Source organism: Grampus griseus, assembly GCF_964374135.1.
Source record: "Grampus griseus genome assembly, chromosome: 5".
NCBI classification, from domain to species: domain Eukaryota; kingdom Metazoa; phylum Chordata; class Mammalia; order Artiodactyla; family Delphinidae; genus Grampus; species Grampus griseus.
This window is the reverse complement of record NC_138998.1, coordinates 16,837,738-16,852,659: the sequence shown is the minus strand read 5'-3', so window position 1 is coordinate 16,852,659 and position 14,922 is coordinate 16,837,738. Positions and strand designations below refer to the sequence as shown.

The 14,922-nt window shown below is 41.2% G+C and overlaps 2 protein-coding genes across 3 annotated transcripts in view; one reads left to right on the top strand and one right to left on the bottom strand.

The window, feature by feature from the left end:
• Positions 1-14,922, top strand: part of MED12L (mediator complex subunit 12L) — a gene marked incomplete at its 5' end in the record, with an annotated part of 324,843 nt that overhangs the window by 182,271 nt on the left and 127,650 nt on the right. The window lies entirely within an intron of this gene.
• On the bottom strand, positions 8,771-14,500 carry GPR87 (G protein-coupled receptor 87; the record flags this gene model as incomplete). Its single annotated transcript, XM_082655450.1, has 2 exons — positions 8,771-9,813; positions 14,467-14,500. The coding sequence occupies 2 exons, from the start codon at positions 14,498-14,500 to the stop codon at positions 8,771-8,773; spliced, it is 1,077 nt and encodes a 358-aa protein (XP_082511576.1).

The window sequence follows — 14,922 nt, the reverse complement described above, 5'->3', positions numbered from 1 at the left end:
TAGATATGGACATTTTCAATGAATCTATTTTAACTGCAGGAGCTCTTTACTGGGTTACATTGTTTTTAAAAAGTTAAAGCTTTGCTGACAAGTGATTTAGAGTGGTGTGTGTGTGTGTGTGTGTGTGTGTGTGTGTGTGTGTGTGTGTGGAGAGGGGGTTATGTTTGCAGACAGGACTCCACTGGACATTGAGAGATATACTGGGTTAAGGATACAGAGGATTTTAGTACAAGGCTCAATAGAAACATTATAGGAAAGTGCAGAGAAATTTAAAGGAAATGAATTTAGGGAAGTCCAGTGGTTAGGACTCGACGCTTCCACTGATGAGGCCCAGAGTTCAATCCTCATGGCCAGAAAAAAAAAAAAAAAAAAGAAGTGAGTTTGGAAGTTGCCCTCGAAAAGGATCTGTGAAGGAGCTGGTGTCTGAAATGATGGCTCTTTTATGCCTAGAATAGGGTGAAAGTCAATCTGGGAGGAAAAGAACGGTGTAAGCTAAGGCATCAGGGAAGGAAAGTCAGCCGAGGCGGGTGGGGCATAATGTGAGGATATCTTGATCGTCATGGTGAGGCGTTCATAATTCACTGTACTGTGACGCTTTCGAGCTTTGTGATACAGTAATTGAAGACGTGCTTTTAAAAAGTGTGATCTGGTAGAAAAACATGGAATGCAGACGTGCCTTTGTGTGTTTCTCTATGTGAGGCATCAAATCCTGCCAAAGTCAGTGCGTTGACTTAGGGTAGTGGAAGGGCGTGGCAGAAAGTATGTCTTTAGAACATAATTAGTCACTATACTGGAAAACAGTGCTTTTTGGTTTGTTTTAACCTCTTGAAATGAGCGACAGGCATGGAAATTCGTTGGCAGTTGTGTGCTTACCTTTATCTGAGAGTTATTGGAGAAACAAATGTCTGGTACGATAGCTCCACCTTCTGGAAGGTTGGCACCAGTAACAGTTCATAAAAAGAACTGATATGTGCAATATTTACATATTTTGTGGACGGCTAACAAAAACCTCACTTTGACATAGGCACTGACGTTGAGTCATGAGTTGAATACCTAGTCTCAATTAGTTGAATTGCTCAAACAGGTTTTCTGTGTTGCTAATATTAGATTGGGTTTAACCTTAAGAATCAGAAAGAATGAATTTCAGTTGATGATATTCACAAAGAGTCAAAATTGAGAACTCGTAGTCACAAAAACAAAATCTCAGTGCATGTATTTCCTCTTCTGTGTATGGATTTTTGGAAAAGTGCTCATAAAGCCAGAGGGCATTTTCTTTTATCCCTCGGAGTCTCCAAAATGTATCCTTTCTCATTATTTCCATACTGCTCTTAAGACTCAGTTCACCTGTCACTATCCCTGGGCGTGTCCCTGACATCTTGGCATTGTTCATATACTTCCCACATGGCCTATGTTTTTATATCAATCTCAGCTGGAGTGGGCAGTGGCTGCCTTGGTTGGCTTGTTTTGGTCTCACCAGTGCCCGCTCCTATAGCAGGCTCTCAGAAATGTTTGTTGAGTGAATGTGTGTTACCAAAACACACCGGGGAGAGACAGGGAATATCCCGCAACTGTATGCTCTGGTCCTGTAGGTAAAGATAAGAGAGACGATGGAATTCATCTGAAAACAAGGACTGCGGATATTTTTAAATACTGTTAACCCAGTGGCATCAAATCATCTACTCATTTGGATCTGCCCACTTTTGAGTTCCTTCCGTAGGTTTCTGGACCCCCGACCTGCATAATGATTCATCCTAGGATGGGTCCCTTAGAGGATTGCGCGCTGCTTTATAAGACGGTTTATTTACTTGGCACTCTGACGGCTCAGCTTTTTTAGTGAATCGTTAGAACAAGTTAGGAAAATGAGCCTCAGAAGTCACTGAGAGAAGCTTCGGCCGGAAGGAGACTCATAGAGAATGAATACTTCATTTTTATTATGTCGATGAAAATAATAAACAATCTGTAACAGGAATAGAAAAATGTTTGATTTGAGCCAAACTGAGGACTAAAGCCCAGGAGACAGCCTCTCAGATACTTGAGGAACTGCTCTGGAGAAACATGGTTTTCAGCACAGTTTTATGTCTTCTCAGAACAGAGCACATAAAACAAGTCAGGGATACATTCCTTCATGGTTTCCAAAAAAAGATCGGCACGTACACAGTGAGTCATTGTGGCCTTGGCCCCTGGGACGGGCGTCTGTCTTGTCATGGGAGGAGGACCAACACTGGCACCCCAGGAAGGGAAGAATTTAATCCCTATTTTTAACAAGGGCCTTTACTTCTGGTCTGTGCACCCTTTTCTTTAATAATTAAAGCAGATGTACAGTGTATGTTCGATAGGCCACAAACAGGCTGTTCTGTTAGCACGAAATTCAAGTCAACTCACGTATAGGGCGGAATGACTTCCCCGTGCCTCGATATCAGTTAGATAAACCTTTTATCAGTTAGATACACTTTCCTGGAGTTGTTCCGACAAATAGATGTCGCCTGTTCGGGCTGCGTGATGTGCGAAGAGCAGGCGCTAGCATGTTGAGGGGAAGGTTTTGTGGTGGGGAGACTTCAGCGAACTTGCCTGAGGTTAACTGAATGCTGTGGGTGAGCTCATGCAGGTTTCTGTCGTTGTTGTCACCACCCCCCCCAAGACTAAGCACCCCTGAAATTTGTAGACTCAGTCTTCTCCTCTGTCCAGCAAACTGCTGCTAGCTAAAGCACACTTGTGTGTGCTTCTGCTTTGTGCGAGTGTTGTGTGGTCCTCTTTGGCAATTTAGTTTCCTTGGCAGTGTGACCGAGACATTTTTCTGTGGTTTTAGGCCATTAATGCTGTAGAGAGCTACGTACCTGTCTAGTTCCTATTTGGAGCACAGCAGTGATTCTTAGGCTGTTCTGCATGGACCAGTTGGCGTCATCAGAATGTAGAATCAGTGAGGCCAAGTTTCTGTGTTTAGTCCTCAAGTGAGCTGTTCACGGAGCAGCGGTGCGTGTTGCCCTTGTCTTATTCCCAGGGATCACGGGGTGGGTTGAATGAGGACGTGTGGTTCCACTTGTGTGACTCCATCATGACCGGAAGGCTCGTTCGGATCCCATGTTCTACTCCTCCTTCGGGAGCCTGGCAGGCTTCCTGTAGCGGGTGTTTATCTAACCCGAGTTGTAGTTCGTTGGTGACATCAGTGCCCTCAGTGGCCCAGCCTCCTGACCAACCTGTTTGTTTAGTTGTCTCCACAGAGGCCTGTGTGTTGGAAGGACAAATGCAGCCTCCCTCTCTAAAATCCTGTTGAAGTCACACCAATCATAAATTTCGTACTTAGTCGTTAATAGTGGGACAAAAGATTTGTGATGGTTTTGCTGTAGAGGAGAGAGAGAATTTAAACTAGAATTTAGCTTATGTGTTCCTTCAGGAAGCCAAGGCAAATAAAAATACTCAACTTGGGTGAGCTGGGTTCTTTCCTGTGGCGTTGAACAGAGCCGCTAGCAGCGACCACTAACCTAGAAACCGTTATCCACCCACCCAGGAAACCTCCGTTAGAGACTTTTGTTGAATACCTGCTCATCCAGCATCCAGGGCTTCCCAGTTTGTGTTAGTAAACTGGATGGAAGAAGCTTCCCTGTGGGGCCTCTCGCTGATGAAATGGCTGGATTCCCTGAGCCCTCTTTCCTTGTCCTAAGCTGCTTGTTTAACTGGGTAACGCAATCCTAACGTAGACGCGAATCTTCAGATGCGCTCTGCCCACGGGTTTGCCCGCACTGTCTCAGCTTACACCCGTGCCAGCTCAGTACGTGACACTTTCAAGAGTTATCTAGGTTTTGATCCTGAACTATATGCTCATCTGAATTATAAGGGAATAAAATGATCAAATATGTGTGATTGGTAGGCTTAACGTTCTCTTAATAGTGAGTATAATCTTTCATACTTAGTAAAGAAATTATTGAGGCTTTGCTTAAGGGTGCTTCTCAACTTCAACCCCAGCTTTATCTGCAGTGGTGAAATAGTTTGTGCTCCTAGCATTCGGTAACATAAATAATTGGCAAGGCTTTTGGTCATGTCGTTAGTACCTTGAGGCATGCGTTTCATTTCAGTATTGAGCCGTGGTTAAAGCCAGAACTTCTGGAGCCAGGTGGCTTGAGTCTGGATCCCAGCAACGGCTTTTCTGACCTGTGTGACCTTGAGAACGTTAGGGTAATGCTGGTGCTTCCTCAGGGGTTTATCAAGGGCATGAAGGTAGTTGATGCAGGTCAGGTGCTGAGAACGATGCCTGCTGTGTAGGGAGTGCCCAATAAAAGTTAGCTATTTTTATTTCATTAGAAAATAACCATTGAGTGTTAAAAGTACTAGGCGAGAAGAGTATGTGAGGGCCTGGGACGGAAGGGAGAACCTGAGGCCTCTAGCAGCAGTGCCGGCAGTTTAGAATCGCGGTGCAGTTGGTTCGTTTTCTCCTCTCAGCTGGGTGTACGGTGGGAGGTGGGAGCCAGGTTTGCTGTGCTCCCAGGTCCTTGCTGGTCCATGAGACGACACAGCCTCCACCGGCCCGAGGCAAGCCCGATGCAGGGCCAGGCCGGGTGGAGGCCTAGCTTGCCCACTGTATCTGAGGGCAAATCTGCAAGATTTGGTGCAGGGCTGCTAATAGGGGTGAGGGCAAGAGGGGTCATAGGATGACTCAGAATTTCCAGTTCAGGTGCCTGGGTGGATGGTGATGCTGTTAATCAAGTTCAAGGGTTAAGGAGCCCCCTTGGATGAGGTGGAGAAAGCGATGCAGTCCATATTGTTATGGTCCCACAATACCAGGCAAAGTGAGGTCTGTGTGTGCAGATAGGTTATATTATGTCTGGCTTTCATATCACTGTACTAAAAATAGGTTGAAATATATCCCACAGAAAGAGTGCATTGGGTTTGATGGGGTTGAGAAGCCCTGATCTAGATGATTCCAAATTTATATCATGTAAGTGTTCTGCCCAGTATTCACATCCTTATATACTTATTCATTTTTCTATTGTGTTTAATGGTGGCATTTCTCTAGCTGCATAAAACAGCACATAAAAATCTAAAGACACTGGTGATATGGTTCAGGCTTTTTGAGGAAACATAGAGATATTTATTTTTGATACTTGACAGATGGCTTCACTGTTACTGAAAGTATTTTGGTTTGGGCTAGTAGTAACAAGCATGGGATGGGATGTTTAAGGTCTGTTTCTAAGGGCTATTTGAAAACTACCATAGGTTAAGGAGCTGAGTCATGTTTGTTATACTAAATCTATTAGCCCTCGTTATACATGCTGTGTGTTTATATGTGTGTCCAGATAAACATGTCTAGAGTGTTGTTGGAAAGTCTTGTTTATAACATTTAAACCTAAACTTAGACTTGGAAGCTTTGGGCGGTCTGGTGACTAATTCTAGCTTCTTGTTCATAAGCTAGGCTGATTTAATCAGATGTGTGGCTCATTTCTGAGAACTGCTGCAACCAGTGGATATTCTCTGGCATTATTCAAAGAGAAATTGGCCACTTTATCAAGAACGCTTGCCAATGAAGCTGTTTGAAAGAAAGGAATTTCCAGTTTAGTTCCATATCTTGCGTTTTCAAATGAGGAGAAGAAAAGATAGGTGGTCTGATAGCCACATTACACCATTATAAAAATCATTTTAGATGATTTCTTGTTATTGTAGCTTATAAGAAAAACTTTAGAATATTCAAAATAAAAGTTGCCATTTGAATCCCATGCATTTCTTGATACGTTAAAAATTTTAACACTGACAATCTTATTCCTCCTTCTTCAACTCTAATAAATAAACTCTAATAAATCATTTTATATTTAATTAAAATTTTTTTGTATGTCAAGGAAGAGCAGCCAGTATTTGTTCCATTTTCCCTGTGAAATCCATGTATGTTGCAGCCTTTTTAGTATTTTTAACATCTGTAAGATAATTTCTTATAGGTATCAATTATTTTTTTAAACATTTCCAGCATACATTTGTCTGGGCAGCTCCAGGACTGTTTTTGGTGTACATTAGCATTAGAGATGACTGAAGGAATACTCGGGGGAGGAGGGAAGGGTCAGGCCATGTTATTGTGTAGTCAGTCGCAAGCAGTAAATAGGACAGGAGTCGTTTTCTTCAGGTGTTTCATGAATTTTACCACTAGATGGTGATACAGGGCTGGGGACGGGAGCTAAGTCAGCATCTACCAGATGTTTATGTTGAAATTTGAAAATGTTTGAGCTTAAGAAATATTTACTTTTATAATTTACTTAGATATAGCCAAAGATTATTGTAAATATAATGTTAGACATTTTTTTTTTTTACATGGTATGTGCCTAGTAAGTATTTATTGATTTGATAGCTGTCTTCTTGCGGTGTTCTGTCTGGGAGAAAACTCTCTATTTATGAGATTTAAGTGACCCCCAGCTTTATTTTGCCCTTGTTGTTTTTTTGTTTATTTTTTTCGTATATATCACATTTCTCCAAAATGATCATAAAATGTGTGGTTTAGGTTGTACTGTCTATGCACAATTTTGGCTTAGCTGTTTACCTAAATTTATGAATTTTCCTTGTTACCATTCCCTTGAAGCTTTAGTTGAGAAAAAATTATGATATACTGTTTGGAAATGAGAAGAAAATGGTATGAACGGTATAATGAATATAACAGAGTTAGTAATCCACTGAAGATTTTCTATTAGTCAGTTTCTCTGCATGTAAGTTTTATAAGTAATAGAAAAATTTCTTTTTGAAAGTATCTGAATATGTTTCTCATTTGCATAAAATAAAGAATAACTTTGTTATTTATTGCTGCCTTAAGAGGGTCCTGAAACATTGACTATAATCCAAAGGCTCCATGTAAGAGATTTTAGATTTCAAGTTTAAGATTGTTTCCAAATTATCAATTAATTAAAAACCAGTCAAATAGAATGCTTATTTTCTTCAGCATTAATGCAGTAGTTTGTATTAACTTATGACACCAGCACAATATTTTATGCTATTCCTGTTGATATTATGTTAGTTATATAAATGATTCATTCTTGGTTGGCCTGGATAAGTAATTTTTGTGACCACAATGTGAGCGTTGGTGTAAAAAACAAGCAGTATGATTCTGATGTTTTGGTAATATAGCTTTAAAAAAATAGGGATAATCCTTTCTATTTTTTTCCTAAGTCAATGTTTTAAGATGTCCCATTGATTTAATCATGTCATTTCAGAGAATAAATCCACCCTTACATAAAATGTACCCACTAACTCTACAGCAATCCAATTTTAGAAACATGCAAGTGGGATTGAAATATTTTAAGGACCTCTTAGACTGAGGCCTGAATTTTAGAGGATTAAATGAAGTCTGGGGTTTGGTAAATTTCAGAGCACCAAATGGAGCCATTGATGCTATTAAAGATGGTAGGTTCTTAGTTTTTAGGTTCTGAGGTGAACATGCCTTTAACAGAATACACACACACACACACACACACACACACAGAGGGAAGTGGGTAGTATCACTTATGAGTGGGATATTTGACTTCTTTTTTGCTCACTTTAGCTTTTTAGAATTTCGCAGGCAGATCGTTTACAAGAGTCTAAATAAAATATCGCACTGTTTTGCATGTGTATGTCTGCTTTGTCTCCGTTAACCGGTAATGTTCCCTTTTCCTCAGCAAACATGCCTTCACTCCTGTTCTTTTAACGCTCCCCTGGTTCCTTGTTGAGTGTTAGGAACAAATCAGGCATCTAGTCAGTGGTCAAGCAGCTGAAGGCTTTGAAAAAGAATGAAGGCTCAAAGGTTTATATCGAAGCAGAAACTATTCTAAGATAGTTCTTTTTTGACTTGATTTATTGAGCTCTGTTCTTCACCTGAAGGTGTTACTTTTAAACTAATGATATCCCTGTTAATGATGGGATACAGCTCAAAAGGAAGACTATTTTAAAACTCTAGTTTTTCTAAAATAAGGACTATTAAGTGGCTTTTGAATAAACTACATATACTTGATTATTAACCAAGCCTTCACATTCTCTTCTCTACCCTTAGTACAGGAGGATTCAAATGCAGCATAGGGTATAAGAATGTCAAACATAAGTTCAGAGTGTTTTATCCAAAATCTACTTGTCTTAATACTCTTTTTTTTTTTTTGGTCACACTTTTTTTTTTCTCTGAAATGATCTAAGTTTAAAATCAGTTAATTGACTTAAGTCTTTCAAATGCGTTGCTTAAAAAAACACAGGTGGACTTTCTTGCCTACCCCCCACCCCGCACTGTGCAAGTTTTTCTCATATGCATAAGACATAAATAAACACAGACAGGGGATAATGGCTAAAGGTTGTGTATGGGCCACAGATACAATGACAGAAAGACCTAGCAATCCATATTTACTCAGTTACATCTGCAGTGTATGAGCTGTGTTGAAAACAGCATTTTCTTTCCCAAATCTTAGGGATCCAGGTTAGATAGAGTTCCCTCCACTTCCTCTTCTTTCAGAAGTGGCTTCAGAGCACCAGCATTTCCTGGAAGCATTTCCTGCAGTGTGCTGGCATTGCTGTGGCCTTTTCTGCACCTGTAACCTGCTCCTTCGACCTTGAGCCATGATCCCTGCCACTCAGCGACACACCACCTCTTGTTAATTTCACTTTTTGGGTATGCCTTAATGTTTTTCTCAGTTCCAAATTATACCCCAACTTCATATCATCTCAGTTCTCTTTTCATCCATATTTCGATGGGCTCAAGCGAGGGTAATCAAAAGGCAAATTTATTTACACTTTGTACACATTGACTTCGACAAGCAAGAGAAGGCCTGGTGGCCTTTAACTCCTACACATCAGTATAATCATAGTATATGCGGACCTCTGATCTTCTGACACTTTGCAGTGATCGGATGCTCTCACTCCTCGTTCTGATATTTGATTTCTTGAACAGCCTTCTTGAGAATGAGCGACACATAAAAAAGTAAATTATCGGATCCAGGCACACGTTGCACGCAGACAAGAAAAGCGTCATTTCTTTGCAGTAATATAGGATTTTGTGTGCCGATTCATCTAAGAGTCTGTCCAGGTGGCTAAAAGTGAAAGGAATCCTGCACAAGTGATAGGGTAGGAAACAGGTGAAAAACACGGCCACGACCACCCTAATGCTCTGGTTATGTCTTCGCTTTCGGCTGGACTGGCTCACGAACTGCCTGCTGGATTTGTGGATGTACCTGGATATGGCTATGTAACATCCTATCAGCATCGCCAGCACAACCACAAACAAGCAGCTGTTGACATAAATGATGGCCTTATGCCATTTCACTCCCAAAGGACTCTTAAGTTTCATGCACTCATGAATATTTTCCCTAGTTGGTTGACCGTTTGTTAGAATGATGTTTGGCAAGGACAGGATAGCCATGAGCACCCAGACACCAATAGACAAAATCTTTGTAAAGGTTATGCTGTACATGCGAGAGTCGCCAAACGGCTTTACCACCTTCAGGTAGCGATCAATGCTTATCAGCCCGAGAAACACGATGGAAGTATACATGTTGGCGTAAAATAAAACCGAAGTGTATCGGCAGAGGATAAACTTGAAGTCCCAAGGTCCAAATCCTGCATCGTGGACTATTCGAAATGGAAACGTCAGCGTCATTATGAGGTCAGCAACCACTATGTTCTTGAGATAAAATATGAAGCTGGTTTTATTCCTAATGTGGAAGAAGATCCACACAGCTAGACCATTCAGCAAGATGCTTGCCACAAAGATGACGAGGTAAAGCCCAGGCAAGACGACAGTGTCAAATTCGTTGTTAATGGTGGTGTTCTTTCCGGGTCCATCGCTTGTGTTACTTGGGGTGTGATTCCCTGGACCGTGCAGCTCATTATCTGTAGGAGAAGCGGGGAGACGTCACTTCAGTGCTTTGATGCATGCCCTACAGAGTGCTGGGCTTCCTCACAGGCTGAACTATTGCCGTTTCGGGCTAGTTAAAAGATGTCTTTAGTAATTTAAAGACTCAGTTTATTGCACTGTGAATACTTTGAGTGCCTAAAGAATTGGTGGCCTCACACAACGAGGTCCTACTGTATGGTGCAGGGAACTGTACTCAATTTCCTGTAATAAACCATAATTGAAAGGAACATGAAAAAGAATGTGTGTGAGTGTGTGTATATGTATATATAGAACTGAATCACTTTGCTATACACCAGAAACTAACACAACATTGTAAATCAACTATACTTTAATAAACAGACGAAAAAACATTAAAAGAAAAAAGAACTGGTGACCTCACCCCTAAATCCCCCACCCCCAGGTCCCATGAGTAAAACGTGAATTTCTGGCTCTCTGTGCTAACTGTTTGAAAATGAAAGGAAATATACCAGTGAAAATTACCTTGATTAGATTTTGAATTCAGTGTTTGATATCCTGACAAATAGAATCAACAAAATTTGGGAGCAGAAAATTAGAATTTTATATAACAGAATGGTAGCATGTGGTTATTCTTTTAGTGCAGTCTTTGGCAGGCGCTCTTTGAAATATCTTTTTCTCTCTCTTAGTTTTAAGCTATTTAATCATCAAGAATTGGGAAAGAGTAAAACTAGCAGGTCATTTTGAATTTTTTGTCCGTGGCTTTTTTTTTTTATAATACTTAAGAAACTTTAGGGGCCATCGTTAGGAAGAGAAATAAAAAGGAACAATTGTCATTAATATTTAAATTCATTCTCAAGGAGGACAGTTATTAAAAATAATTGCAGTCTGGTACCTATTTCAATTTACAAGTCTAGATTATATGTATTGTGCTGAGAATATGAAAATTTTAAACCTTTTGCTATTTTGGAATTTTGAGTTCGTGTTGTTAAAGACCTGCACCATACCACTGTATCTTATAATCAGTGAAATGGTTTATGAACATTGGATTTGCCTGACAGCCATGAGAACGGGCCTCTCAGATCTCCTACTGCAGGGAGTGTAATTGATGGGCAACTCCAGCTCAGTGTTCTGAACCCAGCACTGTTTTCTTGCTGATGCCATGCTTCGCATGGACTGCTCCCAGCCAGTAACTGAGCACATGATACTAAGACAAGCCTGTTTCTGGGACAGTAGGGGTTTCTCTGACGAGTGACTTTGGCTGGAGGACTTCTCATCAGTCTGGTCAAAACTTTCTTCAGGGCTTCCCTGGTGGCGCAGTGGTTGAGAGTCCGCCTGCCAGTGCAGGGGACACGGGTTCATGTCCCTGTCCGGGAAGATCCCACATGCCGCGGAGCGGCTGGGCCTGTGAGCCAGGGCCGCTGAGCCTGCGCGTCCGGAGCCTGTGCTCCGCCACGGGAGAGGCCGCAACAGTGAGAGGCCCGCGTACCGCAAAAAAAAAAAAAAAAAAAAAAAAACTTTCTTCAAACTACACTGAAGTCTGAATCTTCCTCCTCTGCCTCCTTGCTCCCCTCTCTCTTCCACAGAGGTCAGACCTGCACAGCTGTCAGCAGTCCCTCTGGGCAATCACCCCCATAAATCTCTTGACCATCCAGTTACATTTTGTCTTTTTTTTTTTTAAAACTGGAGCTAGCAATTCACAAATGAACTGTGTGGATGTAAGTTGACAAGGAAGGTCATTTCTGAATTTTCACCTCTCACTAATAATGTTTACTATAGTTACAATTACGTTTTGGAATGATTTTGTTTTAGAGCTAACAGCATGAATTTAGCCCTCATTTCCCTACATGACAGGCGGCGAAGTATATATTTTGTTTCCCTTCTTTGAAGAAGCGAACCCAGGAAGATAGTTTTGATGATTATCATCCAAAAACAGGTTCTTAAATTGCTGCCTGAAATTTAAGTGTAGGCTCTTCCCGAGTAACCTTGTCCCCTTGCTGATTCTTTCCCTTTTATTCTCTGCTACAAGTGTTTTTAAAAACTGGTATTCCTGGCTTAAACGTCCTTACACAGGCTGGTAATTTATACCTGGACTAGCCTGTTATGATGAGACCCACAGTATTATTAAGCGTTACAAGTTTAAAATGCCTGATTCAGCTACCAGCTGTACTCCTGTTGCCAGTTTCAAATGTTGTGTTGGAACAGGATCGTTCAAGCCTGTCTTTAACTTCATTAGTGTCTCAGTCTTGGCCGCTTCTGCTCCATCAGATCTACATCAGCATCCATGCCCTGAGAAGCTTCTTAAGATGTGCAGCTTTACCTGGGTTAAGATACCTGCTTGACTTAATTTCCCCAATGAAACTATTAACAGTTACTTTCATCTAACCCAGAACAGAACCCTAAGGGAAGTAGAGAGAGGACAAGTAACTTTTAAACAGGATAAGTGGTCTAGCTGAGGGACCCAGCCTGAAAAGGGGCAGCTACATCATCTCCTGAAACACTGGTTATACTTTGTAACAATTCCTAACGAATGATTTTCAAAACCATTGTAAATGCAAGTAGAATGGTTCGCGAACCATAGCGTAATAGGCATGGAGTATTTCCACCCTTAGTGTCGGCTCCCTGGATCTGCTGTGCTTTTCCGTTGTGGAACGGAAGGACCCATACTTCTCAGGGTTGGGTAGGGATTTTGTATCTGTTTATTATATACTTTAAAGATTTAATTGTATGAACAAGCACTCTTACTAAATGACGATTTACTGATCAGTTATATTTATCATCAAACACAGTCTTAAATCAGCATGTCAGAAATAGTCCTTAAAGATACTCTGAGTCATAAATAACATCAGGTATGAGTAACCTTGTTCCACAGTGATTATTGAACCGTTCCGTGGCTTTGAGACAGTCTGCTGAGCATGTCACCTCACAGTTTTGCTTCTTTAGTTTATGTACGGGATTAACGCTCTAGAATATAGGATTTCTTAATTCAGTGGAATAGGCTTGGGCTTGTTTATTACTTCATTTACAAATTCTACATTTATGAGGCAGCTGAAACAAATTAGTGGTTAAAGCCTGTTACGGGTTATCCTATGCAATAAATATGGTAGTGGAGAGAAAAATGGTTCCTGCGAAGCAGGAATAACCATCTGTGGGTTGCTCTGGAAGGTTCAGAACTTAATATAGAGAGTTCTGTGTGACATAGTTTTTTTTTTTTTTTTTTTTTAGAATTAAGTCTGTGGTATATTCTTTCCTGCCAGCCTTTCTTCTCTTCTGTATCATTGCCCCAGTTTTTCCAAAGCCTGTGGCTATGCCCAGAAGCGTTTCTCTGCAATGTTCCCACTCAGGAACAAAGACCGTTAAAAGTGAGTGGCTTTCTTTCCCCAGGAGGTTTTATCATGTTGTTCTTTGCTGTCAGTAAAGAGCTTGGCCAGGTTAGGGAACATTTTTAATGACAAGTAGTTTGGTGATTCAATTAAGAAAAACTAGAAGCTGTTTTGACAGTGTAAAGGCTGTTTTCTCACAGCTCACACACTCCTTATCTCCCAAGATGTTATTCCCTGTTTGTTTAGTGCAGAGCTTGATTACAGGGTGATAATTGAGGGTAAAAATCCCTTTCTTATTCTCCCCTCTGCTCCCCCTCTTCCAACTCCTTTTAAACTGAATTAGCAGAGGCAATGACATACGAACACTGGTTCCACAGTAAATCATCATTTTGTGCCAGTGGGTTTGTGAGAGTGGTTTTGTGGGATGTGTGTGTTGCGGCTGTGGCTGCCTGTGTTTGTGTGTAAGGGGGATCGTGTGTTCACCTGTGTGTGCTGGAGAAACGCGTGGGCTTTGTAGCCAGATACTGCTTTAGCCACATGTGGCTCCTGTATTGGACAGGGCAGATAGAGGGCATTGCAGGCAGTCCTCTTTGACAATGCTGGTTCAGTCACTTCATGACTCTGTAAGATGGAATAAATAGCGGCCACTTTGCTGGATCTTCTGAGAGTTAAATGCTCTGCATACGTTTCAAGCACAGTGTCTAGTACTCAGTAGATGTTCACTCTCTGACTTTTGTGTCATTAATAGTCACATTCTGAACGATATGTGTTGAAGAATCTTGGTCCTTTTGCTTCTGGTGAAGCTGCGTTGTTGCTCGTTGGGGCATGTCACACTTAGGCACAAAGTGTGAAAGTATCAACGATATATCACTGCTCTACCTGCCAGGTGGGGATGAAATACCAAAGTCACGCAAATTGCAGAGTGTCACTCCCCTGGCACAGCTGCCCTTGCATGACCATTTTCTAGCTACCCAGTAGTGTAGGTAGATGTTGTCTTGACCTCTTGGGGAATCTCAGTGAACCTTGATCTAGACTGTCACACCTGAAAAGTAATATGTACTTTAGTTTGGGTATGAAAAACTTCCCCAATTATTAGTTTAATCTTTCTTGTTCTTTTAGAGATGGTCTCTAGATGAAACAAAGCTTAAAAACAAAGTGACGGCAAGTTACATTTCTCTCAGTGATGCCACCCTGCATGTTTGCTGTTTTACATTTAATGAAAGGCAAGGATAAAGGCTGGTTTATTTTGTTACTTGGTTGGTGACCGCTAAAACCCCTAAATGGCCACATAGTGTAAATAACAGTTATTGATCAAGTAAGATTTTCTTTGCATTTTTCCCTACCGCTTACCTGGTAATTTTGCAAATGTCACGTTGAGTCCCATTCTTTAGTTCTGAGGGACTGTAAGCAAAAATACGTGTCAGGAAACACTCGGGGACGATTGACGCAAGGGCTCAGCATAGGTTATTCCTGGTTTGATTTCTGGGGGCCGGGTTGGGGAGGGAGAGAAACAGTTAGGCAGGAATTTGAACACACAGTATTTCGATCTTTACTTTTAAAAAAAGAAGAAGAAAAAGATATCCCCACGATTCAGAAAAGGCTTATTCTTTGGATAGGAACGACTGTGCCACATAAGAATTGTCTGTTTTTCTGTGCTCTTTCAGTGTGCCAGGAAGCATGGACCGTTTCTGTGTACGCTCTCTCCATCTGAATGCCACTGTGTGGCCCTGGGAAAGTTACTTAACGTCTCTGTGACTGAGTGTCCTCATCTCTGAAATGAGAATAATAGCAACCATACAACAGGAT